The 25,419-nt window shown below is 36.0% G+C and overlaps 4 protein-coding genes across 7 annotated transcripts in view; 3 read left to right on the top strand and 1 right to left on the bottom strand.

The window, feature by feature from the left end:
• The first annotated feature begins 1,056 nt into the window (after nucleotides 1-1,056).
• On the top strand, nucleotides 1,057-7,143 carry LOC111489009 (2-oxoglutarate dehydrogenase, mitochondrial-like). 2 transcript variants are annotated; one of them, XM_023137002.1, is made up of 9 exons: nucleotides 1,057-1,193; nucleotides 1,876-3,506; nucleotides 3,790-4,016; nucleotides 4,093-4,425; nucleotides 4,805-5,051; nucleotides 5,514-5,642; nucleotides 5,721-5,936; nucleotides 6,154-6,277; nucleotides 6,700-7,143. In XM_023137002.1, the coding sequence occupies exons 2-9, from the start codon at nucleotides 1,956-1,958 to the stop codon at nucleotides 6,957-6,959; spliced, it is 3,087 nt and encodes a 1,028-aa protein (XP_022992770.1). In that variant the 5' UTR covers nucleotides 1,057-1,193; nucleotides 1,876-1,955; the 3' UTR covers nucleotides 6,960-7,143. The 2 variants fall into 2 exon arrangements, with proteins under 2 accessions (XP_022992770.1, XP_022992771.1); XM_023137003.1 differs by having other exon boundaries at nucleotides 1,073-1,193; nucleotides 1,879-3,506.
• Nucleotides 7,144-7,276: 133 nt separating this feature from the next.
• LOC111489010 (WAT1-related protein At2g39510-like) lies at nucleotides 7,277-12,565 on the top strand. Of its 2 annotated transcripts, none has more exons than XM_023137005.1 (9): nucleotides 7,277-7,916; nucleotides 8,612-8,704; nucleotides 10,142-10,341; nucleotides 10,412-10,474; nucleotides 10,595-10,711; nucleotides 10,801-11,041; nucleotides 11,339-11,500; nucleotides 11,583-11,734; nucleotides 12,116-12,565. In XM_023137005.1, exons 3-9 carry the CDS (start codon nucleotides 10,148-10,150, stop codon nucleotides 12,318-12,320), a joined length of 1,134 nt encoding a protein of 377 aa, XP_022992773.1. In that variant the 5' UTR covers nucleotides 7,277-7,916; nucleotides 8,612-8,704; nucleotides 10,142-10,147; the 3' UTR covers nucleotides 12,321-12,565. The 2 variants fall into 2 exon arrangements, with proteins under 2 accessions (XP_022992773.1, XP_022992772.1); XM_023137004.1 differs by having other exon boundaries at nucleotides 10,118-10,341.
• Nucleotides 12,566-14,906: 2,341 nt separating this feature from the next.
• Nucleotides 14,907-17,345, top strand: LOC111489105 (F-box protein At2g39490). The gene is made up of 3 exons (XM_023137145.1): nucleotides 14,907-15,692; nucleotides 16,698-16,856; nucleotides 16,977-17,345. Exons 1-3 carry the CDS (start codon nucleotides 14,907-14,909, stop codon nucleotides 17,268-17,270), a joined length of 1,239 nt encoding a protein of 412 aa, XP_022992913.1. The 3' UTR covers nucleotides 17,271-17,345.
• A 2,263-nt stretch (nucleotides 17,346-19,608) lies between these two features.
• LOC111489104 (ABC transporter B family member 20) overlaps nucleotides 19,609-25,419 on the bottom strand; it is a 9,191-nt gene continuing 3,380 nt past the window's right edge. For both annotated transcript variants that reach the window (XM_023137143.1, XM_023137144.1), the window contains exons 5-11: nucleotides 24,716-24,975; nucleotides 24,320-24,630; nucleotides 23,977-24,197; nucleotides 23,522-23,862; nucleotides 22,205-22,998; nucleotides 21,887-22,128; nucleotides 19,609-21,389 (exon numbers count right to left, since the gene is read on the bottom strand). In XM_023137143.1, coding sequence (XP_022992911.1) covers nucleotides 20,160-21,389; nucleotides 21,887-22,128; nucleotides 22,205-22,998; nucleotides 23,522-23,862; nucleotides 23,977-24,197; nucleotides 24,320-24,630; nucleotides 24,716-24,975 — 3,399 coding nt within the window. In that variant the 3' untranslated portion in view covers nucleotides 19,609-20,159. The remainder of the gene's footprint in view (nucleotides 21,390-21,886; nucleotides 22,129-22,204; nucleotides 22,999-23,521; nucleotides 23,863-23,976; nucleotides 24,198-24,319; nucleotides 24,631-24,715; nucleotides 24,976-25,419) is intronic.

Here is a 25,419-nt window from a genome sequence, read left to right as displayed (position 1 = left end):
GCCATGGTTGATATAAATCCTAGAGCTCGTAATTGCTGTATTAAGGATTTTTTGTTATTTTGTAGCTCAATTAGGAAGAGATTTGAACTGTTGATCTCTTAATCGAGAGGGACGTCTGGACTAATCGAGTTTAAGTGAAACTTGATAACTCTTTACCGCATATCCATGGTATTGACAGGTTTCATTATTTGTACAGTTATATCTATAATTATCTAGAAATGACTGTACAAATAACCATTGAATACTATTTATTTGTAATCCAAATTTCTTGCACCTATTCAATTTTGCATACGTCTCACGGGCTACGACACCGTTTTGCGGTTGAGTTGTTCACGAGAGCGTTAATTAAACGCCGTCGGAGATGTGTCGTTGACGGAACCAAGGTTCGGCACGTACGATTGATTACCTGCGGGCGCATCCACCGTACGCTTTGATTCGTCTGCAATGGCGGGTACTTGTTCTTTTAATTTCCACCAATGAACATTCTGAAACGACATCTTATTCGTTTTTGCATGTTTCAAAGAAAATTCCAAATTCGATGGCTAATAGTTATTTCTACAAAAGCCCCTTAAAGAAATAACAGTATCATTTTCTTGTAATAAGAATAATAAGTATATATTTAAATTTCAATTTATTTATGTACTAAATTTACATAATTATTTTGAAATGTTTAGTCTATTGAATGATGTTAGATTGTAATAATAATAATAATAATAATAAAACTAAAATTCTAGACCATGGTTACTAGATTAAATAATAACTACAAATAAACTAAACTGAGTTAGCTACTGAAGAATAACTACAAAATATAATTTAATTTTTTTAAAAAATTAAATAATCTACTTGAATTTTATGTATAAGAAATAAAAAATAAGTTTTGAAATATAAGAATTAGATAGCCATAAATGTGAAACTTGCGAGAGAATCTACATATATAAAATGATTTAATAAAGCGATAAAAGCTCAACTAAAGTCATGCTAATTTATTAAAGGGACTTTGCATTTATTTATTTATTTATTTTATAGAAAAGGAATACGGACACGTATTACAACTCTAGCGCCTTCCTGAATCCTGACATTATGATTGAACAAAAACCAACGGTGAAATTTTCCCATAACGCGGGAAATGGTAAAACCCAGAACCCGCATCTTTGCTTGTGCTACGATCCACAACTCAAACTCAACTCTCTCTGGTGATCCTTCTTCCATCGCTCTTAACACTTGCACGCTTTTTCTTTTCTTCTTCTTTTTGATTGTTGAAGCATCTATCGTTCTGCAATTCCGAGCTTATCTATGCTTATTTGATTTCTGTTAACTTGTTTTGGGGTTTTCACTCTTCTTGATGTTTGGAATTGTGGAATTCAGTTTCAGGGACTTGTTCGTATTGAATCTTTGTTTCTTAACTAGATATTCTCATCGTGTTACTTGTTGGACTTCGATCCAGTTCCCTTTTTGTTCGTGTTGTAATCTGATTATTTCAACATTTTTCTGTACGATTGCAGTTATAGTTTGTCATTTTGTGTTCATTCTGTTGGCTTTTATAGATGCCAAAGTTCTTTGATTAGTCAAGAGGTTTTAGTTCATAGTTTATACTCTTCACATATTCTGCTCTATTTCATTTTGATTATATTTATAATTGATTGTATAGCTTATGTTTTTCTGAAAGTGGGGGAAATTTTGTTCTGTTTTAATTCTTTCTTCGTTCATATCATTTTTGTAAATTTTATTTGTTATTTCCCCCTCATTTTCAGTGTCTTAGTTTGTAGTTATGAGCTCTTTTACGAACTCTTAGTTTTCTGCCATTCTTTTCTATTTAGTTGTGTGTTCTTCTTGCTGTTTTTTTATGCTCTATCTTAAGTTTTGCTTTCTCATCAGCAGGGGAAGAATGATGCGTACCTTTGTATATTGGCTCTGAGAAGTTCAGATTTGACTCATTTTTCCGATCAACTAATACGATGAGGTGGTTTAGAGCAAGCTCTGCTGTAGCAAAACTTGCCATTAAGAGAAGCATAGTGCAGGGAGGATCATATGTTGGGAGATCAAGGATCGGTGCATCTCAAAGTCGATATTTTCATTCCACACTCTTTAAATCAAAGGCTCAAGGTGCTCCAGTTCCACGTTCTGTTCCCTTTTCTAGGCTTACTGATAGCTTCTTAGATGGAACTAGCAGTGTCTACTTAGAGGAACTTCAAAGAGCTTGGGAGGCTGATCCAACCTGCGTCGATGAGTCATGGGATAATTTCTTCAGGAACTTTGTGGGTCAGGCTGCCACATCTCCTGGCATTTCTGGCCAAACAATACAAGAGAGTATGCGTTTATTGTTGCTTGTGAGAGCGTATCAGGTTAATGGTCACATGAAAGCCAAGTTGGATCCATTGGGATTGGAAGAAAGGAAAATTCCTGATGAGTTGGACCTTGCACATCATGGTTTCACAGAAGCTGATCTTGATCGGGAATTCTTCTTGGGGGTGTGGAAAATGGCTGGGTTTTTGTCTGAGAATCGTCCTGTTCAGACCCTCAGATACACTTTGACCCGTCTTGAGCAAGCATATTGTGGAAGCATTGGATATGAGTACATGCATATTGCCGACCGTGAAAAATGTAATTGGTTGAGGGACAAGATTGAGACCCCAACACCAACACAATACAATCGCCAGCGCAAAGAGGTTATTCTCGATCGTCTTATATGGAGCACACAATTTGAGAACTTTTTAGCAACTAAGTGGACCACAGCAAAGAGATTTGGGCTTGAAGGAGGTGAGACTCTGATTCCAGGGATGAAAGAAATGTTTGACAGGGCTGCAGATCTCGGAGTTGAGAGCATAGTTATAGGAATGCCTCATAGAGGGAGATTAAATGTCTTGGGTAATGTTGTCAGGAAACCACTGCGTCAAATATTTAGTGAGTTTAGTGGCGGTACAAAGCCTGTAAATGAGGTTGGGCTCTATACAGGAACTGGTGATGTGAAGTATCACTTGGGAACCTCTTATGACCGGCCAACTAGGGGTGGCAAGAGAATTCACCTTTCCTTGGTCGCTAATCCAAGTCATTTGGAAGCTGTTGATCCTGTGGTTGTTGGGAAAACTCGGGCAAAGCAATTCTACTCAAATGATGTGGATAGGAAAAGGAATATGGGTATTTTGATACATGGAGATGGTAGTTTTGCTGGACAAGGTGTTGTGTATGAGACATTACATCTCAGCGCTCTTCCTAACTACACCACTGGTGGGACTATTCACATTGTTGTAAACAATCAGGTAGCTTTTACCACTGACCCAAGGTCAGGAAGATCCTCACAGTATTGCACTGATGTTGCCAAAGCCTTGGATGCACCCATCTTCCATGTGAATGGTGATGATGTGGAAGCAGTTGTTCATGTATGTGAGCTAGCTGCAGAATGGCGCCAGACTTTCCATTCAGATGTTGTGGTTGATTTGGTTTGTTACCGCCGTTTTGGGCACAACGAGATTGATGAGCCATCTTTCACCCAGCCTAAAATGTATCAGGTGAACTTTATTGTGTTCTACTAGTTTAAGGACATATCTTTTTGTTTGCTTGTTTTCTTCTTCTTCTTCATCATATGTTTTTTAAAATTGTTATGAATTTTAATTATTTTTTTTTTATAATGTTGAAACTCTTACGTTCCTCAATCATTTCCTCCTATTTATTTTAACTACCAATTTTTTTCTCATAGCTGTATAGTCTAATTCATACATTGGGGTGCACTTGAGTGCTACTGATGAGATGTTTTAGCTCTTGACCAGAATTCTAAATTTGTTTCTGATACAGGTTATTAGGAATCATCCCTCATCTCTTGAGATCTACCGAAAGAAACTTTTAGAATTGGAGCAGGTGACTCAAGAAGACATTGAGAAGATACAATCCAAGGTCAATACAATACTTAATGAAGAATTTATGGCCAGCAAAGATTACCTTCCTAAAAGAAGGGACTGGCTTTCAGCTTATTGGGCTGGATTCAAGTCCCCTGAACAGCTCTCACGCATTCGGAATACAGGGCATGTGGAATAATATTTTCCTTTTTGTTGCCTTTCATTCTCTTATTTGTACTAATATCTGTTAGCTACTTTGCAGGGTTAAACCAGAAATCTTGAAGAATGTAGGAAAAGCTATTACATCCCTTCCAGATAACTTCAAGCCTCACAGGTCAGTCAAAAAGGTGTATGAACAGCGTGCCCAAATGATTGAAACTGGGGATGGCATTGACTGGGCTCTTGGAGAAGCACTTGCTTTCGCCACATTGTTAGTGGAAGGTAACCATGTCAGATTAAGTGGACAGGACGTTGAAAGAGGCACCTTTAGCCACAGACACTCGGTTCTTCATGATCAGGAAACAGGAGAGAAGTACTGCCCTCTTGATCATGTTCTCATAAACCAGAATGAAGAAATGTTTACTGTCAGCAACAGGTAATGGAAAAGATCTTTACATATTTCACAGTCCATTTCTTTTGCATTTACGTTGATCATCGATGACAATGTTCCTCCCTGATGGGAGACTTTTGAGCCTGACTTGTGGTTGAATTCTGTTCATTGCTTGTTGTGATGATATCAATACCAAGAAATGCTTGCCCTGGGGTTTTGTTGATTGCAAATTCGAATTTTACTATGATAGTACTAAAGAGCATTGTTGTATGGGGGATATCTTTCTTATCGTCTCCTTGTTTTATGCATTTATAAACCTCTCTCTCTCCTGGATAGTTTAAGATACAAATTATGGATGCTCAATAGTTACTTTCCCAGTGCTATTTTGATGCTCTTTCTCACATCCTAGTCCTCCTGTCTACAGCTCGCTTTCCGAGTTTGGCGTTCTTGGATTTGAGTTGGGTTATTCAATGGAAAATCCCAATGCGTTGGTAATGTGGGAAGCTCAATTTGGTGATTTTGCTAATGGAGCTCAAGTAATATTTGATCAGTTCATTAGTAGTGGAGAAGCGAAATGGTTGCGACAAACAGGACTTGTTGTGTTACTTCCACATGGCTATGATGGGCAGGGACCTGAACATTCAAGTGCAAGATTGGAGCGTTTTCTTCAGGTACTTCATTGAAGAATTTATTTCCTCTTTACTTCCAGATAGCACAACCTATACCCTTTTCTTTTCTTTCTACTTTACTATTGTGATTGATGCGAAAGTCACTTTCTTTTATGTATGAAAGGTTGACTCGATGTTTCTGAATTATTTGTATTTTCTCAGATGAAGAATTTCTCATCAGGACCTCTCAATTATATTTTATTGTTCTACCCTTTCTAATTATAAAAGAGTCTGTTGTGCTTCCCTTCTTTCTTTCTAAGTTGGCAATTGGCATTCCAAGTCACTGAAATATGATGTTCTTTGTGGCTAAAATGCCTTGAGGCTTTTCTTATTGGAGTTCTAAACATTAGCTTATCTTTTATTTTCTAATTGGCGTATTCTTAATTAGAAACCTGCATTTATTGGAGTTGATTTGGTGTTATTGATATATTTGGCTGATATAGACGTCATTGAACTTTGTGGCAGATGAGTGATGACAACCCTTTTGTTATACCTGAGATGGATCCTACTCTTAGGAAGCAAATTCAGGAATGCAATTGGCAAGTTGTGAACGTTACAACTCCTGCTAACTACTTCCATGTTCTGAGGCGTCAAGTGAGTTAATCAGTAAGTTACTGAAGAATTCAAATTTCATTGGATTGACGTGTTTCCTTTTGTGACTTTACTCTCCAGATTCACAGGGAATTCCGTAAACCTCTTATTGTAATGTCTCCTAAGAACCTGCTTCGTCATAAAGACTGTAGGTCTAATCTATCTGAGTTTGATGATGTAAAAGGCCACCCAGGTTTTGATAAGCAGGGGACTAGATTTAAGCGCCTTATCAAGGACCAAAATATGCACTCTGATCTTGAAGAAGGCATCAGGCGCTTGATTCTTTGCTCTGGAAAGGTAAACCACATTACATCTTGTGTTTATTTATTTTCAAGTCTTATTATGGCCTCCTTGTTGTTGGTAACTTCTATGGGAAGAATTTACCTCCTTGTTTATAGCACAGAGTCATGGTGACTCACGATATATCTGCATCATCTTAATTGGAAGCTGTGACTTCCATCAGTTATCTCAGTTCCAATATTCTATGTAAGCATTTTGACATGTTCTACTCCAGATTTATTATGAACTTGATGAAAAGCGGAAAAATATCGATGGAAAGGACATTGCAATATGCCGGGTGGAACAGCTATGTCCATTCCCATATGATCTTATCCAACGAGAGCTGAAGCGATATCCAAGTATGTTTATTCAACCTACTGCAGAAGATTTACTGATATTTACCTAGTCAAAAAGTTTGCATTAGGCTCTTGTTTCCAACATTTTCCATGTCACTAATTTGTTTTTCTTTTCATAAAGGATACATTTCTACTGTTGTCATTTTGTTTTGGGATACATTTTGTCGTTGTTTCATCTTATAGAAACCTTAATGAGTTTTGAACTCTATGGATATGGATGAATTTAAGACATATCTCTGGGCAGTCATCCGAGTCTATATTTGGAATTATGCCAAATATATGAATAGGCATTCTTTAAATGCAACTTTCGTAGGAAGTCCCATGAAAGAAAGTAAAAGGAAAAAAATAATAGTAATAATTCCCCCCTCCTTTTAAATAGTTGATTTGGTATGCACTGATGACATTGTTCACCTTTTGCTCCCCAGATGCCGAGGTTGTTTGGGTCCAAGAGGAGCCAATGAACATGGGTGCGTATAGCTACATTAATCCTCGTCTTGGTTCAGCCATGAAGAATCTATCCCGAGGAACAATTGAAGACATCAAATACGTTGGTCGTGCTCCATCTGCAGCTACAGCCACTGGTTTCTATCAAGTTCATGTCAAAGAGCAAACCGAGATTATTGAGAAAGCACTGCAGCCTGACCCGATCCCATATCCCCATTGCAGTCCCTCCACATTCGTTTAGTAAGCGATTCATAACATATTTAACGATATGTAATTGTAAACTTTTATATTGTCCTAATATCTGTATTTTCAATGTCTTTTTTATGCATATGTTTCTGTTAACTTATTACGAGAGGCTGTATGCAATCTCAATGCAGATGTGTTCTGCTGAATGAAATAAAGTTACTGATCAATGTAAAATTTGATGACAAAATCCTCATCATTAGCCGTTTTCACGACTGTTATCTCCTAAAATGCTTGGAGACTTCATATTTATGAAAACTGGTAACTCAAAACATTTATATTCTTGAGGTATGTATTAAGATGTCTCTCAATTTCTCTTTACACAGAGAATAACTTCTATCAAGATTCGTACTTTAGACAATGCTTTTGTTCCCATCAACTTCTGCTGTATGTTTGGATTTCTTGTCAAGCAGAAATTATATTCTCATATTCTGATTTCCATCCGCTGTTTAGATTTCACTTCTTTGGTCTCTCATATTCTTGGAAGCAGGGCCAGATGCAACACTTTTTCCTTTTTCTGACCCATTTACTTTGCGTAATATTGTTTTTTTTATACACTTCTATCAGGGCTATTTATCGTTTTCATTCATTTAATATATCTTACCTGTAAATTTGTATTGGGCTAATTGATAATGATGTTTTGTTATCAACAGTTCCCATTTTGAGAGTCTGAGATGGATAGCAATTTATAAAGGGCGTCTACTCTTTCATCGGAATTGGGATTTCCACAGCATGCCTTGGAAAATCACACTTCCCTTTGTGGAAGCTGAGAGGGATAGCATATTAATTTTCAATGCTCGTATTTGAACTATTATTTTTCTCTCATTTTCTCATCTCTTAATGCAGGTGTAAAAAGGAGATGAACTGTAGCTGTTCTCTTATTATATTGTTCTTTTTGAGTTTGCCAGAACGGCACTTGCTCCACTCAATGGCTTATTGGAGATCAACTTGCTCTGTAAGTAAAAAGCACCTAATGTCTGTAATTTGTATATTCTCACATTCCACTAGCTAATCAGCCACAAAAAGGAAATTGATAGCTTCACTGTAGAAGATAATCTTTCACTTCACCTAATGCACTACTACTACTACGAGCATGGTGTATTTAGAGAATATTTGGGAGTGATTTTGGAATGACCAAAATTACTTTTATCATATCTAAAGTTACTTCTATTTAAAAATAGTTTAGATCAACAATAACAGATCAATTGTATTAAAAGAATTTAAAATTAAATTATTTTTGGCCTATTACTAGAAGAAGAAAAAAACAAAGAAATATAAGTCTATTACTACTAAAGTATGCTCATTTAAGCAAATTGGGAAGATTTCATTGATGGTTTGAAATTATTATTTTTTTGTTTATATTTCCCGTGGTTCAAATTTGACTGTAGCAAATTTTGTTTCTCCTCGGTATACTTTTGGTTTGAGTAGTGAATAATTTGTGCTAAGAAACAGATAAATATGTATTTATGAAGATAATTGTAAATATAATATGATTTGGAATAACAAATTGACTGGATAATAGTTCCTTCTTACAATTTGGTGTAATAATTGACTGATATTTTGGTTTAAATATTGTTTGAAATAAAAATTGTTAATGATCATTATTATTATATTTCTTGTATTGAAGCTTTAATAATGGTATATCTGCAGCAGCTCCCCCAAAAAAGGGGCGCAAAGTTCCATTGCTGGTATTAGCCGTCAAGAAATGAGCTCGATTGGGCAGTGAAGAGATGGATTACTACGGTCAGTTTCTCTAAAATACAGCAGTTATTTACCAAACTTTCTGCCCATTTTTATCTTTTAAAAAATGAAAAATCGCAGTGGATGATGACATACTATAAGATTTGCTCATATAAATTTTATTTTTAAAAAAGTAGAATTGGAGGAGATAATGGTCGTGTGGATTTATTTAAAAAATGGAGAATTTTTTTTTTTTTTCATTTTAGCAGAATGAATATGAGAAAGAAGGTAACAATTTGCCGGGGAGTTAATTTAATGGGTCTGTTTCAATCTTGAGGATCATTAATTTAGGAGTGAAGTTAAAATATTTTGGTCCATAGGATATTAAATTATCACATCTTAAATACTGTAGGATTATCTTTGGATATATATAGGTATATGAAGGACCTTTTAGAAAAAGAATTATGGAACATATTCTAATTTAAAATAATCCAAACATTCTTCAATGAGGTCATTTGTTTGATTGTTAAGATGATGTTATTTTAGTGAAATAAATATAAATTCTCTCTTAAAATATTTTTGATAAGAGATTATAGGGTTAAATTCTTCCACCACCTCAGTCTAATTTGATATTCTAAAAAATAATTGTTTTTTATTTTAATTTTTGTTTAGTGTTCTTCAACTTTATGTCACATTTATCTCTAACTATTCCCACTTTACCAAATAGAGTACATATTCTTATTTTATTCCATTTTTAATTTTCAAATAAGATATGTAACGTTTGTTCCGTTTGTTCTTTTTATCACAATTTTTTTTTTTTTATTGAAAATGAATTCAATATAAATCATCAAATTTTAATTTTGTTTTAAGATTTTTAAATTTGAAAAAGATAGAAGTCTTACCGTACAAAAAATCAAAATAATATGTTTTTTTTATTGCAACTTCTTGTCATAGCAGGCATCAAATTCATCTCTTTTGCCATTAGCCAACACTTCAATACTTGGATTAGACATGATTCTCAAGAACATATTCACCTTCTATCCCATACAATGTTTACCCCTTCAACGTCAAATCCAAAAGTAATTTTAATACACACATGATCATGATATAAACTTTTTTTTAATTTATATTATTGACAAATTTCATTTTGATTCTCTTGTTTATTTAACTGATAATCATGCCTCAGAATAAATGCTTTATATAGGAGGATATCTATGATGTAATTTGTATTTTTCTTTTCTAAAAAAAAACCCTCAAAACAAAAAGTTATTCCTAGATAATTTTTTATGTTCGATGACGTGTCTCTCGGGACAGGCTTTGGGGTGGGCATGGTGCCTCTAATATAAGGGATCAAACCTCCGAGTCCTTGTTATGACAACAGTAAATAAATAAATAAATAACGTATGGTTTTATGATGAAATTTAGCATACAAAACCATTATAAAAGCATGCTGAAACTTCTGCTTTTGCTGTGAAGAATCTACTTGACAAAAACTTTTAGAGAGAGATGAAGCAGGCAGGTCAAATGTTTGAGAAGGCAAAGCCATACTTGGGAGCAATAGCATTAAGATTTGGTTCTGCAGGAATGTCAATTATTTCTAAGGCTGCTCTAAACCAAGGAATGAACCAACTTGTTACCATTGTTTATCGTTACTCTATCGGTGCCATTGTTGTTGCTCCTTTTGCTTTCGTCTTGGATAGGTTGTTAATCAATTTCTTTTACTCTAAGCTTTATCTTTTTTTGTTCATCACTAACCCATTTCCATGGCAGGAAAGTGAGACCAAAGATGACTCTTCCCATCTTCGCCAAGATTCTTCTACTCGGCTTACTCGAGTAAGAGATCGACCACCTTTTGATTGTTTATAGATACTCAACGGGATAAAATCGTTAGTTACATTGTTCGAGGATGCATATCAGTACAATTTGAAATTAACGTAAAATTATCTCTTACAGGCCTGTAATAGCCCAGAGCTTGATTTACTCTGGTACTAAATACACAACTGCAACTTTTGCAACAGCCATGTGCAATATTCTTCCGGCCTTTGCATTCATAATGGCTTGGATTTGCAAGTATGTATGCTTGTTTATACACAAACTCAAATACAGCTTTCTTATATTGTCCATGATCATAATGATGGTCTTTGTTTATTGCCTTGAAGAATGGAGAAGGTGAATATTAGAAGATTAAGAAGCCAGGCAAAGATTTTAGGGACTTTAGTTACAGTAGGAGGAGCAATGATGATGACTCTTATAAAAGGACCCTTATTGAGTTTACCTTGGACCAAAGAGAACTCCAACCCTCACTCTTATTCAAGCCTTGGAAACAAGCAAGAACCTGTTAAGGCTGCCATTGTTATCTCCATCTCAAGTATCTGCTCCTCAGCCTTCACCATCCTCCTGGTACAAACCCCTTTAGTTTGCCAATTGTTAAGTATCACTGTCCTTTTAAAAGTTTCAAATGGAATGGTGCCACTAGTTCTAAGTTGCAACTGCTGACACCATTTCAGGTCTCAATTTTCCTTCAACATTATAATGAATTTTTACTTCAAACGGCAATTTTGAAATGTTTATAAAAGAGCGAAAGATAATATATATTATAAATAATTTTTTGAATGAAGAGAGGTATGTTGGAAGAAATGACAGAGTTTAGGGATAGTCTTTTATAATGAAAAACTCAATATTCATTGGTTCTTACAGGCACATACAATAAGGTCATACCCAGCTGAGTTCACACTAACAACTTTCATATGCTTGGCTGGAGCTGTGGAAAGTACTATTTTAGCTTTAGCATTTGAATGGAACAATCCAGCTGCATGGGCTTTACATGCAGATTCCATACTCTTAGCTGCCCTCTATGGTGTAAGCTTTCATTTTCCCAAAAAAAGAACAGAGTTAAATTTCCTCATTTAAAATGACTAAATTTAAGTTATGTGATTTACAGGGAATAATATCTTCTGGAATTGCGTATTATATCCAAGGAGTGGTGGTGAAATTAAAAGGACCTGTATTTGTTACTGCATTCAATCCTCTCAGCATGGTCGTAGTTGCTGTGATTAGTTCTTTCATATTCGCGGAGAGACTGCGCTTAGGAAGGTAATCTACGTCCAACTACGACTTCCTCCTCACTTTTTAACGTGACATATTTCTTCTACCTATTTGGTCTTTTTTTTCTTTTTTTTGTTATTATTTTTAAAAGTTCTTTTAGTGGGTTTAACTTTCATTATAAATGACTTCTTCAAGCACTCAACCGAAGTTCTTTTAGTGCTAATTTGGTGGTATAATTGTCGCGTTTAAAGTTAAGCCTCGAAAGATATTAGAAGTTCAGATATTAGAAGTTCAGATATTAGAAGTTTTTTCTTATGAAAACGTATTGTTCTGTCTTTCTACCTATTTGAAATGGCTTTTTAAGCAATTACACTACCTGAAATGGTGCTCTCCCGAAAAAAAAAATGCTTAGAAATGTCATTTTTTCAGGATTATTGGAGCAGTTGTGATAATTATAGGCCTATACTTGGTTTTGTGGGGCAAGAGCAAAGATAAAGTTCCATTCAAAGTGGGGAATAACAATACTTATGAATTGCCAACTTCACTCCAAGACTCAACTACCACGAACCAGCAGCAACCGAAGCCCTTAGATCAACATTTCAAAGCTGCTGCCCCAACAACAGTAAGCAACTGATCCACTGCTTGAATTCCCATGCTGTCCTTCCAAAGGTGAAACAATGGAGTTATATTGGAAGGACAATCCTAATTGTGCGGAGAGCATTATTTCGTCTCTACACTTTTAAAAGTTTCAATTTTAATAATCTATATTCCGTGCATGCCATATCAGCTAGATTTCGATAGTTCAATTGATTCTATGAGTGTAAGGACGAAATGACCAAAAACAAAATAAATAAATAAAGTGTATAATTCTTATTTATTTAGATTTGTTTCTGGACTCATATCATTTTCAAGCTATTAAAAAAATTAATAAATAAATAAATAAAAGATGATAATAATTTTATTTTCATAATTATTATAGAAAAAGTTTGGTATAACACAATTGGTTGAAATAATGATCTCTTAATTTATAAGAATTTTTATCTTATCCATCAAATTACATTTTATTTTTATCAAATACATATCATAAATTTGGGTTTTTAAGCAATAAAAGATATGTATTAATAATTGTTATGCAATGTTTATATTAATATTTTCTAGCATAAATATTAATAATAAATTAAAAGCATGAAAATGGATGAGAAATTTAGCAGTGGCTGTGGCTGTCTCCTCTTTCTTCATGGAAATATGATATGGATGACACATTTCACAAAATGTAAATGTAAATGGAAGTATGAGATGGATACCATTAGTAAATTAAAATTTTTAAAAGCTTATTACATCATTATTAAAATTTATAAATCTATTAAACATAAATCTAAAACTCATGGTTTTTATTTTTATTTTTTTCTAATTTATAAAAGTCATTTTTTTTTTTTTTTATAGTAACCATGGTACACATGAAAAAGATGGTCAATTTAAAATAATATCGAGTATATTTAGATATATTTGTTAGATTATATCTAGGTTTAAATTTTGGGAGGTATATTTAGTAAATTGAAACGACATATATTCCTGGCAGTGCTCAAAAAGTACTTCTCTTCCTTCTTTGTATTCTCTCTGGTTGTACATGCCTTAATCATCAATAATAAAACCTTTAGGCTTTAGCCAATATTCTTCCTTCCTTCTTTGTATTCTCTCGTACATGTCTAAAATCATCAATAATAAAATCTTTAGGCTTTAACCAATATTTTCCTGGTTCTTTGTGTTCATCTTGATCGAGTGTGTGCATTGAGTGACCCTAACAATTAGTATTAGAGCTAACAACTGGAATTAGATGCGACTCCTCTTCCATATATTTTCACACCTTCTCCACTACTTAACTTTATTTTATTTATTTTCATTTTGTCTTTCATTAATCATTCACTTTATATTCGTGTCTGCCAATATGTATTTTGTTGATCATCAACATTTTTGTTTCTATAAATAATCTTTATTTAACTAATGTATTTATTTTAATATAACAAATGAAATGTGTAAATGCTTTAAAAAGTGTTTTTAAATATTAAAAAAAAAACTTGAAAATTCCATCCAAACATACCTAAAATAATTTTGTCCACACCTTTTGGATACATGGTGGCCACATTTTTTTAAACATAATTTATTCAATTATTTAATAATTCTTGGCTCAGTGGTTTGTGACTTTAGTTGGACGTTACTTTTACTCTAAACCTCTACTCTAAGCCAAAATCTCTCATAAGCCACATCGCATCTCATCGCCAACTCGGTTCCTAACAATAAGACCGATGCATTATGATGTATTCCCATGTTGTGGGATAGCCTGCCTTATTCAATCACATTGGGCCATGTGTCATCATTCATCTAAATATATATGGTATAAATGTTTTTGTAAAAAAAAAAAAAAATAAAAAAAATAATAATAATTTATTCTCATTTAAAATGTTTTTTAAATAGTTTTTTAGCTTTTAATTTAAAAATTAGTAATTTGTTGAATTTCTACTATACAATTAGGGTAAGAAAGGCAGTTAAATCTTCTAGAAATAGAAGAGACAAGAAATCCTGCCCGCGGGCTCCTAGGGCAGGGACGAAATAGGATGAATTGCTTCAGGTCGATGCTTATGGGCTGGGCCTTGAAGTATAGTGGGCCGCTTGGGCAGATGGGCTAGGTCCTGGTACGCGTTTGTAGTTCGACGCTTCTTTTAATTCCTCCAATAAAGACAGGGCCCAATCAATTCGACCAATGGGCTGAAAGCCCAATTACCATGGATCTCCCTATTTAAACGGCCCAAAATGGGTGCGGTAAAGTCAATAAAAAATTAATTTTTTAAATTATTTTAAATAATTTAAATACAAATTTATTTAAGAGTTATTCTATTACTATAATTATATATTTTTATTTCTAACCACTTAAATATTTTAATTTTTTAAAATAAACAATCTATCTTTTCATTAAAAAATACTTAAATTAAATTTTTTCAATACTTCTCATTTTTAAATAAAATATTAATTTTTTAAATATTGCGTGTAGAAAAATCAATTTTATTTTTAAATAAAAAACATTATATTCCAAACAGTTGGAGTCTCTATCTACGAGATCCACAAGCAAATGATTCGTTCACTATGAAATGTTCATAAAGAACAAATCACCCTTCTCATGTAGTTCGAAAAAAAAAAAAAAAAAAGTGTTTTTTTTGCGTTGAAAATGGTTCGAAACGGGGACGATTTGATCAGTTTCTTACCAGATGAAATGCTTAGACTCATACTATCCCTTCTTCCCTTTGAATCAGCTGTAGAAACGAGCCTGCTTTCTTCCCGATGGCGAAGGCTTTGGAACTCAGCTCTGGTGCGGTTCGGAGCCATTGACGATGTTGCTCAAGAAATTGCTTCGTTTTTTAATCACTTCAATCAGCTTCCCATTAAGCATCCAAGAAGGCTTCAATATCACTTTGGCAACGATCGTCTCCTTTTAGCTTCCATTGCTGCTGATGATAAGCTTCACTTGGATTTCTCTGCTGGAAGCTCTGTGTTTCCATGGCAGTTTGATTGGGAACTCAAGTTTGATACTCATAATCCATCTCCATTTGCTTTTAATATCAAATCTTTGTGTCTTAAATCTGTGAGTTGCCTTACAAATCAGGCTGTTTCCTCCCTCGTTTCGAGTATTCGGGTTCTGGAGAATTTGAGGATCGATCGGTGTTGTGGATTTCGATCGCTATGCGTCGGTTCGAGTCCGAAACTTCGGAGGCTGACTGTTTTGGATTGCTTGGACTTGAGATTTTTACATATTAGATGTTTGAATCTTCGATCCTTTCGGTTTCGAGGACGACTCCCTCGGATTCGTCTTGAGAGCCATTTTAACTTGCAGGACGCTATGCTTGATTTTAGACAAGGCCTTGGATGCAATAATTTGAAGATTAGTGAGTTTGATCCATGCCTCTTGACCATAAAAAACGCTGCTACTCTTACACTATGCATATGGAATTACGAGGTAAATCCCAAGTTCACCACTAGGAGATGTTGTCTGTTTTGTCCCGTTGCATAAAGTCGTTGGTCTTATGGTTTTAAAACGCCTCTATTAGGGAGAGGTTTCCACACCCTTATAAGGAAGGCTTCGTTTCTCTCTCCAACCGATGTGAGATCTCACAATCCACCTCCCTTGGAGTCCAGCGTTCTCGCTGGCACACCGTCAAGTGTCTGGCTCTAATACCATTTATAACAGCTTAAATCCACCACTAGCAGATATTGTCTGCTTTGGACTATTACATATCGCCATCAGTCTCACAGTTTTAAAACGCGTCTATTAGAGAGAGGTTTCCACACTTTTATAAGGAATGTTTCGTTTCTCTCTCCAACCGATGTGGAATCTCACAATTCACCTCCCTTGGGGGTTCAGCGTTCTCACTGACACACTACCCTGTGTCTAACTCTGATACCATTTGCAACAGTCCAAGTCCACCATTAGCAAATATTGTCTGTTTTGTCCCGTTATGTATCGTCGTCATTCTCACGGTTTTAAAACGCGTTTACTAGGAAGAGGTTTCTACACCCTTATAAAAAAATATTTTGTTCTTCTTTCCAACCGATGTGGGATCTCACAATCCACCTCCCTTGGGGGCCAGTGTTCTCGTTGACATATTGCCCTTATGAGGAAGGATTCGTTTCTCTCTCCAACCGATGTGAGATCTCACAATCCACCTCCCTTAGAGTCCAGCGTTCTCGCTGGCACACCGTCAAGTGTTTAGCTCTAATATCATTTATAACAGTTCAAGCCCACCACTAGTAGATATTGTCCTCTTTGACCCGTTACGTATCGCAGTCAGCCTAACGGTTGTAAAATGCGTTTACTAAGAAGAGGTTTTCATATCCTTATAAGAAATGTTTCGTTCTTCTCTCCAACCGATGTGAGATCTTAAAACAAAAACTTGGCTAATATGAAGGATAGCTCTTTCATCATATAGTATACAAATATAAATGAATATTTGTTGTGTTGCAGGCACTGATCTGGCCTTCTCTAGCTTCTTTACAAGGGAACTTCATATTTTATCATCTTAAAGAACTATGGTGGATTGGTTATTCAAATGAAGAACACAATAGTAATGCATTGCTCAGCTTCCTCCAAATGTGTCCCGCCTTAGAGCGACTCTTCGTCACGGTTCGTTTCATTCGTTTCTCGTAACTTTCTTGATGATAAAATCAATGCTTTGGGGTTAGAGTTTCAATCTGCAGCCATGAAAATTGATGTCAAGCTCTACTTTGTGCAAACTCTGTGCAGATTGATTCTAAAAGCTACAGCACACCGAGCCAGCCGACGTACTCGAAGAACGTCTGGAGACGAGCGAAACCGGAGCAACTAAAACTTGTATGTTTGAAAGGGTTTACGGATGAGAATGAAGAAATGTCATTGATTAAGGTGATAAAAGAGCTGGTTTGTGTGAGTCCAGTGTTCATCTCAGCAATTGATCATAGCACCAAAGCAGAGAAACATGGATCAAATGGAAGAAACTCTTCCTCTAAGCTGGATGATGAACAACAAATATGGCCTAAACATCCTCACATGAATCTTTAGTTACCAAAATTTTACTATCATCGAGTTTGCAATAATATGTAAATACGTTCTTAGGAACTCTCTCGAACTACTTTACGTCTCAAACGGATCTAAAAGCTCGAGTTTGAAGGCCAAATGACTTTTACGTGCTTAAAAAAGTGTTCTTCAGCTATTGAAAAGTCGGTCCAAACAGATCCTAGAACTACGTAACTTGACACTCACATAAAAGCTTGGAACTTTCTCAAACTACTAGAAGTCTCAAACGAATCTAAAAGCTCGAGTTTGAAGGTTAAATGAGTTTCCAAGTGGTTAAAAAAAGTCAGTCCAAACAGACCCCAAAACTACGTAACTTGACCCTCACGTGAAAGCTTGAGACTCTTTAAACTACTGGACGTCTCAAACGGATCTAAAAGCTCGAGTTTGAAGGCCAAACGATTTTTACGTGCTTAAAAAAGTATTCTTCAACTCTTGAAAAGTCTAAAACTACGTAACTTGACCCTCACATGAAAGCTTGGAACTCTCTCAAACTACTTAACGTCTCAAACGGATCTAAAAGCTCGAGTTTGAAGACCAAATGACTTTTACGTGCTTAAAAAAGTATTCTTCAGCTCTTGAAAAGTCAGTCCAAACAGACCCTAAGACTATGTAACTTGACCCTCACATGAAAGCTCGAAACTCTCTCAAACTACTTGATGTCTCAAACAGATCTAAAAGCTCGAGTTTGAAGGCCAAATGACTTTTACGAGCTTAAAAAAGTGTTCTCCAGCTCTTGAAAAGTCAGTCCAAACAGACCCTAAAACTTGACCCTAACATGAAAGCTCGGAACTCTCTCAAACGAACCTAATAGCTCGAGTTTGAAAGCCAAATGACTTTTTCGAGCTTAAAAAGTCGGTCCAAACAGGATCCGAGACCACATAACTTGAACAAACCTTATAGATTTGAACGAAGCGGGTTCATATTGAGATGAAATTTCATCCACAATAACGAAAATGTCACATCGAACAGGTCCCCAGCTCAACCAATAAAGTCCTCCCAAGTTTAATATTAAAAGAGAAGGGATTGCATCAATCACTATCAGGCAAAGTCCTTAAAATACAAGGTCAGCTCCCACCACTTTCTGATGTAACTTTTTTTGGTATAAAATTGTGTTCTCATTCTTTGATAATCAATATAAAACCTTCGACTGATTCTTTGTTAATGAAAATCTTCAATGGAGGAATCAACACTTAACATTATAAATAAAAAGAGTCTAATCTGTATGAATAAGTCACGAAAAACTAAGCCAAAAAAATCATTCCTGATTTGACCACCAGAATTTAAAAGACAAACAAACCATCACTCCAAAATTTGCAGCTCAATCTCTCAGCTATATCCAAATTATGCAAGAGTGTGGGGTCGGAGATGTGATTATCAGCCTCGACCGCGTTGTATATCCACCGTCGGTCAACTTACTTATCTAAATAAACCTACACATTAATAAGCAATCAATGTAACTAGCAACACGCTTCAAATTTAAATCCAGGATAACGAGTTATCTAAGAAGTATGGATGCTTCAGCTTAGCCAAAGTGTTTGTGTTTGACACGAGAGACTCAAACTCTCTCACATTTATTGGGCACATATCAATCACTTGACACTGTTGCTAACGGTAAGCTCACATTTTGAAGTCATTGATTGCTAACGGTAAGCTAAATACCATACTTATTGACTCAAAAAAGTAATCAAGAATAACAAATTGAACTAGTGAGTTTAGAAAGAGAGATATTTGAAAAAGTTTGAAAGAAGTACATATCAATTATCGTTAACCATAACTTGCGTCCGTTGATAACTTGCAAAGTATCGAAACTGTTATTTTTCTAATATATAGGTAGATACCATACTTTTAAAATATTTATTTCGATTTTTATACTCTCTAACTTTTGTTCATTTTAGTCAATGTACTTACAAAAGACACAATTTAGTCCTTCGTCCCTATATTTATAAAAAGTGACTCAATTTAAATCTTTGTTTTCGTCGCTTAGTGCATCCTGAGCCTGTAGTTCTAATGATTCAGTAGATACCCTTTTATCCTACTTTCATTCGAGCCTGCAGTTCTAACAATTTCGTAGATACCCTTTTATCCTACTTTCATTCGAGCCTGCAGTTCTAACGATTCCGTAGATACCATTTTCTCCTACTTTCATTCGAACCTGCAGTTCTAATGATTCTGTAGATACCTTTTTCTCCTACTTTCATTCGAGCCCGCAATTCTAATGATTCTGTAGATACCCTTCTCTTACTTTCGTTCGAATAACTTATTCCTTAAGATTAAGGAAAAATCTTGTAAGAGAATAAAGTGAAAAGGAAATGGTTTTGTTGGGTTAAACACAACCAAAAATGAAAAGCTATTGATTAATTGTAACGACATATATACAAAGGTTACAAACGTATCCTTTCTCTTTAACTTCCCGATTCTTAACAGTTCGATCGATCATACACAGGGGGAGTTTTTGAAGTGGAAAATAAAATTTAGAAAATGAAAACCACACCTAAAATTTGAACCCACCCTCTATTCTAATAATCATCATCAATAAACAAATCAATATACCATAGAGACAAACCCAAAGAATCGATGCTTGCCTCCTAAAGAATATGGATTTGGCCTTCAAGGGAAGGCCTCTCTCTCCGTCAAACTCCACCAAAAACCTCCTACTTCTGTACCCTCCCCTACCGTCTGAACAAAGAAACTACTGGTGCTGCTGCCTCGACATGTAAACTCTTTTCGAGTTTCTGCCCCAGCCCGAAACCCCTAGCTATGTATGAGCCACGAAATCTCTCCGAGAAGTTCTTTTTTATCAGAAACTCTAACTGGCCAGAGGGAGCTAAGCTAATGAAGGCAGAGACCAAGACTTAACGTGTCTTGAACCATATCTTAAATAAGTCGATGCTGCCGCAAACCCTTACCGAAATGTGGCTGCATCAAGCGGACATATAGGCCGTTCTTGGCTACCAAGGAATCGTGAGTACCCTCCTCCACTATTCGACCTCCATTTAGTACCACGATATTGTCGACGTGTCTCATCATTGCAGCTCTATGGGCAATCAGGATGGTTGTTTTGTTTCCCATGATCAAAGTGTCGAGAGCCTCTTGTACGACCCGACTTGACTCAGATTCAATTGAGGAACTTGCCTCGTCCAACAAGAGGATTGGCGCGTTCTTCAATACTACCCGAGCAATTGCAATTCTCTGTTTCTGTCCTGGGGTTAGATCCACACCCCTCATTCCTACATGTGTGTCATAACCATGAGGGAGGCTACTAATGAAATGATGAGCATTTGCAATTCTAGCAGCCTCTTTCATTTCAGCTTCACTAGCATTGTGCCTTGCATATATAATGTTTTCCCTTATGGTTGTTGAAAAGATTATAGGTTCCTGCTGAACAAGACCTAAGTGATTCCTCAACCATCTCAAGTTATAGTTCTTCAAATCTCGACCATCCAACAAAACTTGACCAGCAACGGGGTCATAGAATCTCTCGATCAACGATATTATCGTGCTCTTTCCTGACCCAGAAACACCCACCACAGCCACGGTCTGCCCACCATTGACTTTAAGACTGAAATTGCTCAATACCAAAACTTCAGGACGAGTAGGATAACAAAAGTCTATGTTTTTCAGCTCAATACTTCCATAGACGTTAGGAGGCTTCAATGCGGAGTTATCATCTGGTTCAATCTTCGGTACACGGTCAATGATCTCAAATACTGAAATGAGTGACTTGCGCCGTTTAAGTATGTATGGAGCCAACCCGAAAGGTTCCACCAAAGCAAATGTTGCAAAAGAGAACACCATGTACACTTTAAGAGCAGAAGGCAGATCCATATAACTTTTGTCGACAGCAAATGCAGTGTACCAAAGAAGAAGGGCATTACAAGCAAAAAGCAGAAACTGTGAAAAGCCAAATGCCAAACCAATGGCCATCCCATGAAGGAAGCTCTGCTTAAAAATTTTCTCCAGTTGCAATCTGTAGAGTTCCATAACCTTGTTTCCAGCACAGAATGCTACTACGGTGTATATATTTCTAACTGCATCTTCAAGAACCAAAGATGCTTTCCGGTGCATCTCCTGGATACCCCTTGAAAATCCAGCAAGCCATAACTTCTGCAATATTCCACAAAAATTTATACACCACACGTGTGAGAGATTATATTGAAAATGTACACATTTTATTCAAGCTTAAAAGCTCATGGACCAAAATGCTACCAAACTCAAAACCTCAAGACCAAAAGTGTAATAAATTTTCCAATCAACTTATCTACAAATTTTAAGACGTTAGAAGACTAAACTCCTTTAATACCAGCTAAGGATATTAAACTAAAGAAGTGGAGTCTAAAGGCTCTACATATTAATGCGTGGAACCAAAGTTCTCAACCTGCCCAAAGTTAAGTTATCCGTCAGGGCAGAAACTGAACCACTGTCCAACGTTCTATTTCCCCTTTCTTCACTTGTTCTTTCTTTTTATTTGTTAGCACAGATGGGTGGCAGATTGAGTGTGCGTGCATTGACTTAAAAGGTTTGGCTAGTATGAGCTAGTTTTGCCCTTGGAAAATAATTTGGAAAAGTAAAAACTGCACTAGAAAGTAACAACGCATACAAACCTGTGCAATGGCAGAAACAGTTAACACTGGTAACGTTGCCAATGCCACAAGTGCCAATCGCCATTGTAATAACATCCCAATAAGAAGTGCAACAATAACAGCAGCACTATCTTGAATAAATATGGAAAGTCGGTTGCTAAAAGTAGCTCGTACAAATGTAGCATCATTTGCCAAACGCATGGATAGTGTGTCTGCGCTGTTCTCCTCTTCGTCAAACCATCCAACTTCATTCCGTAGCATTGCTGAAATGCATATACAATTATATTCCAAGTAGGAAAAACTATACACAAATTATAAAATATAACAGTAAACATTCACCTGAAAACATCATTCTCCTAACTCGCTCTGTCATTTTCTCCCCCATTATGCCAAAGTAAAAATGTTGAAGAAAATTGGCAATAACTGTGACAAAGCCCATGCAAGCAATGATCAAGCACCATTTGTCTACTTCCTGCCGTATGCTATGGCCTTCATCCCTTTTGTAATATGCTGTTATTATCAGAGCAATTACATATGCGAGAAGAGGATTGAAAGATCCGAAGATAGCAGCACCAAGACTTCCTAAGACGGCATAAAGCCACTCTGCAAAACTAAGCTCAGCAAGCCTCCAAAAGGATGGTGACTTTTTATGCTTTGTATCCTTTTCTTCCTTTGCTTTCATTCGGAAGTCATCGGATTGACTGTGTAGTCTACTGAAAGTCTGTGAATGGGAACGTTCACTTTTGGGATCAGATGTCAAGAGAGGCGAAATAGGTGACTCAGGGTCTGAGCCATTTGATGTTTGACGATGTGCAGCTTGAACATCAATTTTGGGCAACTCCGGGAGTCTCATTTCAAAACTATCCTGCCGCATAATTGATGGTTCCTTGTCAACAGAAGAATCTAAGATTTGACCATTTTCCAACATCTTTTCTGGAGGGGGGCTTGGAACTTTAGGTGATTCATGAGAATTGTTATAAACACCATCCACTGGCCGATAAACACCAGGAATTCTTTGTAAAGATGGTGACTTCAACATTTTAGGGGATGATGGTTCTTGGACACTGTGACTTGCAGAAGAATCCTTTTCGATTTGGAAAGTTGAAGTATCCTTGTAGTTTCTGACTGGCATCCTGAATAAAGTCATAATACAGAAGCTATTCAGGGAAAATAATCGAGAATTTCAACTATCAAGAGACACAATATGAATTCCAATTTTCTTTTTCCCCAAAAAAAAAATCAGAGTTCAAGATGAAAGTGGGAGTATGAAAAGGGAAGATAAGAAATCCAAACATAGCTAAAGAGTTCTAAAAAATTGCCTCCAATTGGAATTTTAAAACAGCAGAGCTCCATTTACAATTATCTCCTCATATGTAGTTTGTTTCTAACAACAATTAACAATCTTGTTCATACAATGAAAATTTGGGAAAACCTGCTAAAATTTCTTTTTCAATCCATACGAGGTGAGGGAAGGGATTTAAACCCAGAATGGATGCATTCAAGTGGGTAATTTTTTTCAGTTGAGCCATCAATAAAAAGAAAATTTTGCAGAAGTTGTCCAGAAGGAAAAATCTCGGACAGCAGAAACTGACAAGCTGAATGACAAAAGAATATACACCACATAGAAAATTAACAACACAGGACTCTTAATTATACCTTCTGGGAAGCTTTGCAGCTTCTTCACATTTAAGAAGTTCTGTGTAAAGGCCATCAAGGCTCAACAATTCATCGTGTGTGCCCATTTCAACAAGTTGACCCTCCTCCATCACAGCAATGTAATCTGCATTCCGTATTAGACTAAGCCGCCGAGCTATAATTATTGTTGAACGTCCCAGCATGAGAAGATCAAGAGCAGCTTGCACAGTTTTTTCAGCCTCAAAATCAAGACCACCAGTTACCTCATCAAGCAGCAAAATAGATGGATTTAAAAGCACCGCTCTAGCAATTGAGAGTTTTATTTTCAGCTCCTCCATCAGCTCAATTCCAGCCCTACCTACCTGATGAATGAAAGTTTTAAAAAATAAAAAATAAAAAACAGAAGGGGAAGTTGGAACTCATTGAACAATAAATGAAAGAACTCAACCATAATCTTCACATGGCTTTTGGCTTACCTGTGTGTCATATCCTTTCTCAAGAGAGCTAATAAACGTATGTGCATGAGCTATTTTAGCAGCTTCTTCAATTTGATCAAGAGTAGCATTTCGCCCATACGCAATATTATCTCGTATACTCAAACTTAGCAAGGCAGGTTCTTGTGTCACTAATCCTATCTGACTTCTTAGCCACTCTAACTTGAGGTTCTTTATATTTTCTCCATCCAAAAGGACTTCTCCTGCAGCAAAAAAATAGGCAGATAGTTTGAGGAGATAGGAAACATCTTGAGATGAACTTTCATTAAAGCCCCTGAGGAAAGGATTGTGAGGAACCAACAGAAGCAAGAACACAAAATTGTACCTAGCGTGGGATCATAAAATCGCTCCATGAGTGGGATTATACTGCTTTTTCCAGATCCATTTCTCCCAACGAGTGCCACAGCTTTTTTCGCAGGCACAGTGAGGTAAAATCCACTCAAAATAGGAATTTCAGGGCGAGATAGATAGCTAAAATACACATTACGAAATTCAATATTTCCTTGAATGGAAGATGGGGTGACTCCATCCTGGTTACTTGAAGATGACGACCGACTTATCATCTCAAAAAGTCTATAAGCAGCTATTCGTCCTTGGTCAAATGAATAGAAGTTTGTAGCAGCTTGGTTTAACCCACTACAGAAAAATAATATATATAAGGAGAAGTGGGAGGGAGAGACAAGTTTAAACTTTGAAGAAAAAATTTGAAAAACGCACTCACAGGCCACTTAAAATTACAGCAAATAGTGCTGTTATAATCTCTCCTCCATGAGCTTTGTGATGTGTGACCAAGAACCTTCCAACCCAAAGTTGCAAAGCACAGGAACATATTGCAAGCCCATAAGTGAATCCAAGCCCGAGACCTTGCACAAGGCTTATCAATATTCCATATCTAAGAGTTGCTTGTAACGATGTTGCATAAGAATACTTGGCTAATGTTTCGTTAGTGAACGCATACAGCGTCCTGACATAAGAGACTGCCTGCATATTAAGTTTAACACTCATTTCAAAACAATGGAACTCATACATTTTCCATATATCAAGTCAATAATTTCCCATTCCTACACAATACATAATATTTACATGAAATCATGAAGAAAAGCTTCATACTTTCACAGAATACAAAATGAACTTTACATCTTTTTTTTTTAGTTTATATCTCACACACATACGTACTCCAACAAATGCTCTCAAAGAAAAATTATTTTCTTTATTGCAGTCCTCAAGGATGTAGAGTTCTCAAATGAAGCCGTGAAACAGAATCTAGAGCTCCTTTTCATCCACTATCCATTTCCAAGATGGCCAAAAGCTTTGAGTAAAATTATTTAACTTGATCTATTTCCAATCGTTTAGCATATTGTTGGCTCTAATAAGTGTGTCCCCTTTATTTTTAGAAAAATATTGGTTTTTTTTTTTTTTTTTTTT

The sequence above is a fragment of the Cucurbita maxima genome, unplaced genomic scaffold (assembly GCF_002738345.1).
Source record: "Cucurbita maxima cultivar Rimu unplaced genomic scaffold, Cmax_1.0 Cma_Scf00014, whole genome shotgun sequence".
Lineage (NCBI taxonomy): Eukaryota > Viridiplantae > Streptophyta > Magnoliopsida > Cucurbitales > Cucurbitaceae > Cucurbita > Cucurbita maxima.
The sequence above is the reverse complement of the archived record's forward strand: the minus strand, read 5'-3'. Positions and strand labels throughout refer to the sequence as shown.

Coding starts and splice junctions, on each gene's coding strand:
- LOC111489010 (XM_023137005.1), top strand. CDS start 10,148: ATGAAGCAGGCAGGTCAAATGTTTGAGAAGGCAAAGCCATACTTGGGA. Junction 10,342..10,411: donor TTTGCTTTCGTCTTGGATAG/GTTGTTAATCAA, acceptor TTTCCATGGCAG/GAAAGTGAGACCAAAGATGA. Junction 10,475..10,594: donor CTTCTACTCGGCTTACTCGA/GTAAGAGATCGA, acceptor TATCTCTTACAG/GCCTGTAATAGCCCAGAGCT.
- LOC111489009 (XM_023137002.1), top strand. CDS start 1,956: ATGAGGTGGTTTAGAGCAAGCTCTGCTGTAGCAAAACTTGCCATTAAG. Junction 3,507..3,789: donor CCCAGCCTAAAATGTATCAG/GTGAACTTTATT, acceptor TTTCTGATACAG/GTTATTAGGAATCATCCCTC. Junction 4,017..4,092: donor TCACGCATTCGGAATACAGG/GCATGTGGAATA, acceptor GCTACTTTGCAG/GGTTAAACCAGAAATCTTGA.
- LOC111489105 (XM_023137145.1), top strand. CDS start 14,907: ATGGTTCGAAACGGGGACGATTTGATCAGTTTCTTACCAGATGAAATG. Junction 15,693..16,697: donor TATGCATATGGAATTACGAG/GTAAATCCCAAG, acceptor GTTGTGTTGCAG/GCACTGATCTGGCCTTCTCT. Junction 16,857..16,976: donor TAGAGCGACTCTTCGTCACG/GTTCGTTTCATT, acceptor AACTCTGTGCAG/ATTGATTCTAAAAGCTACAG.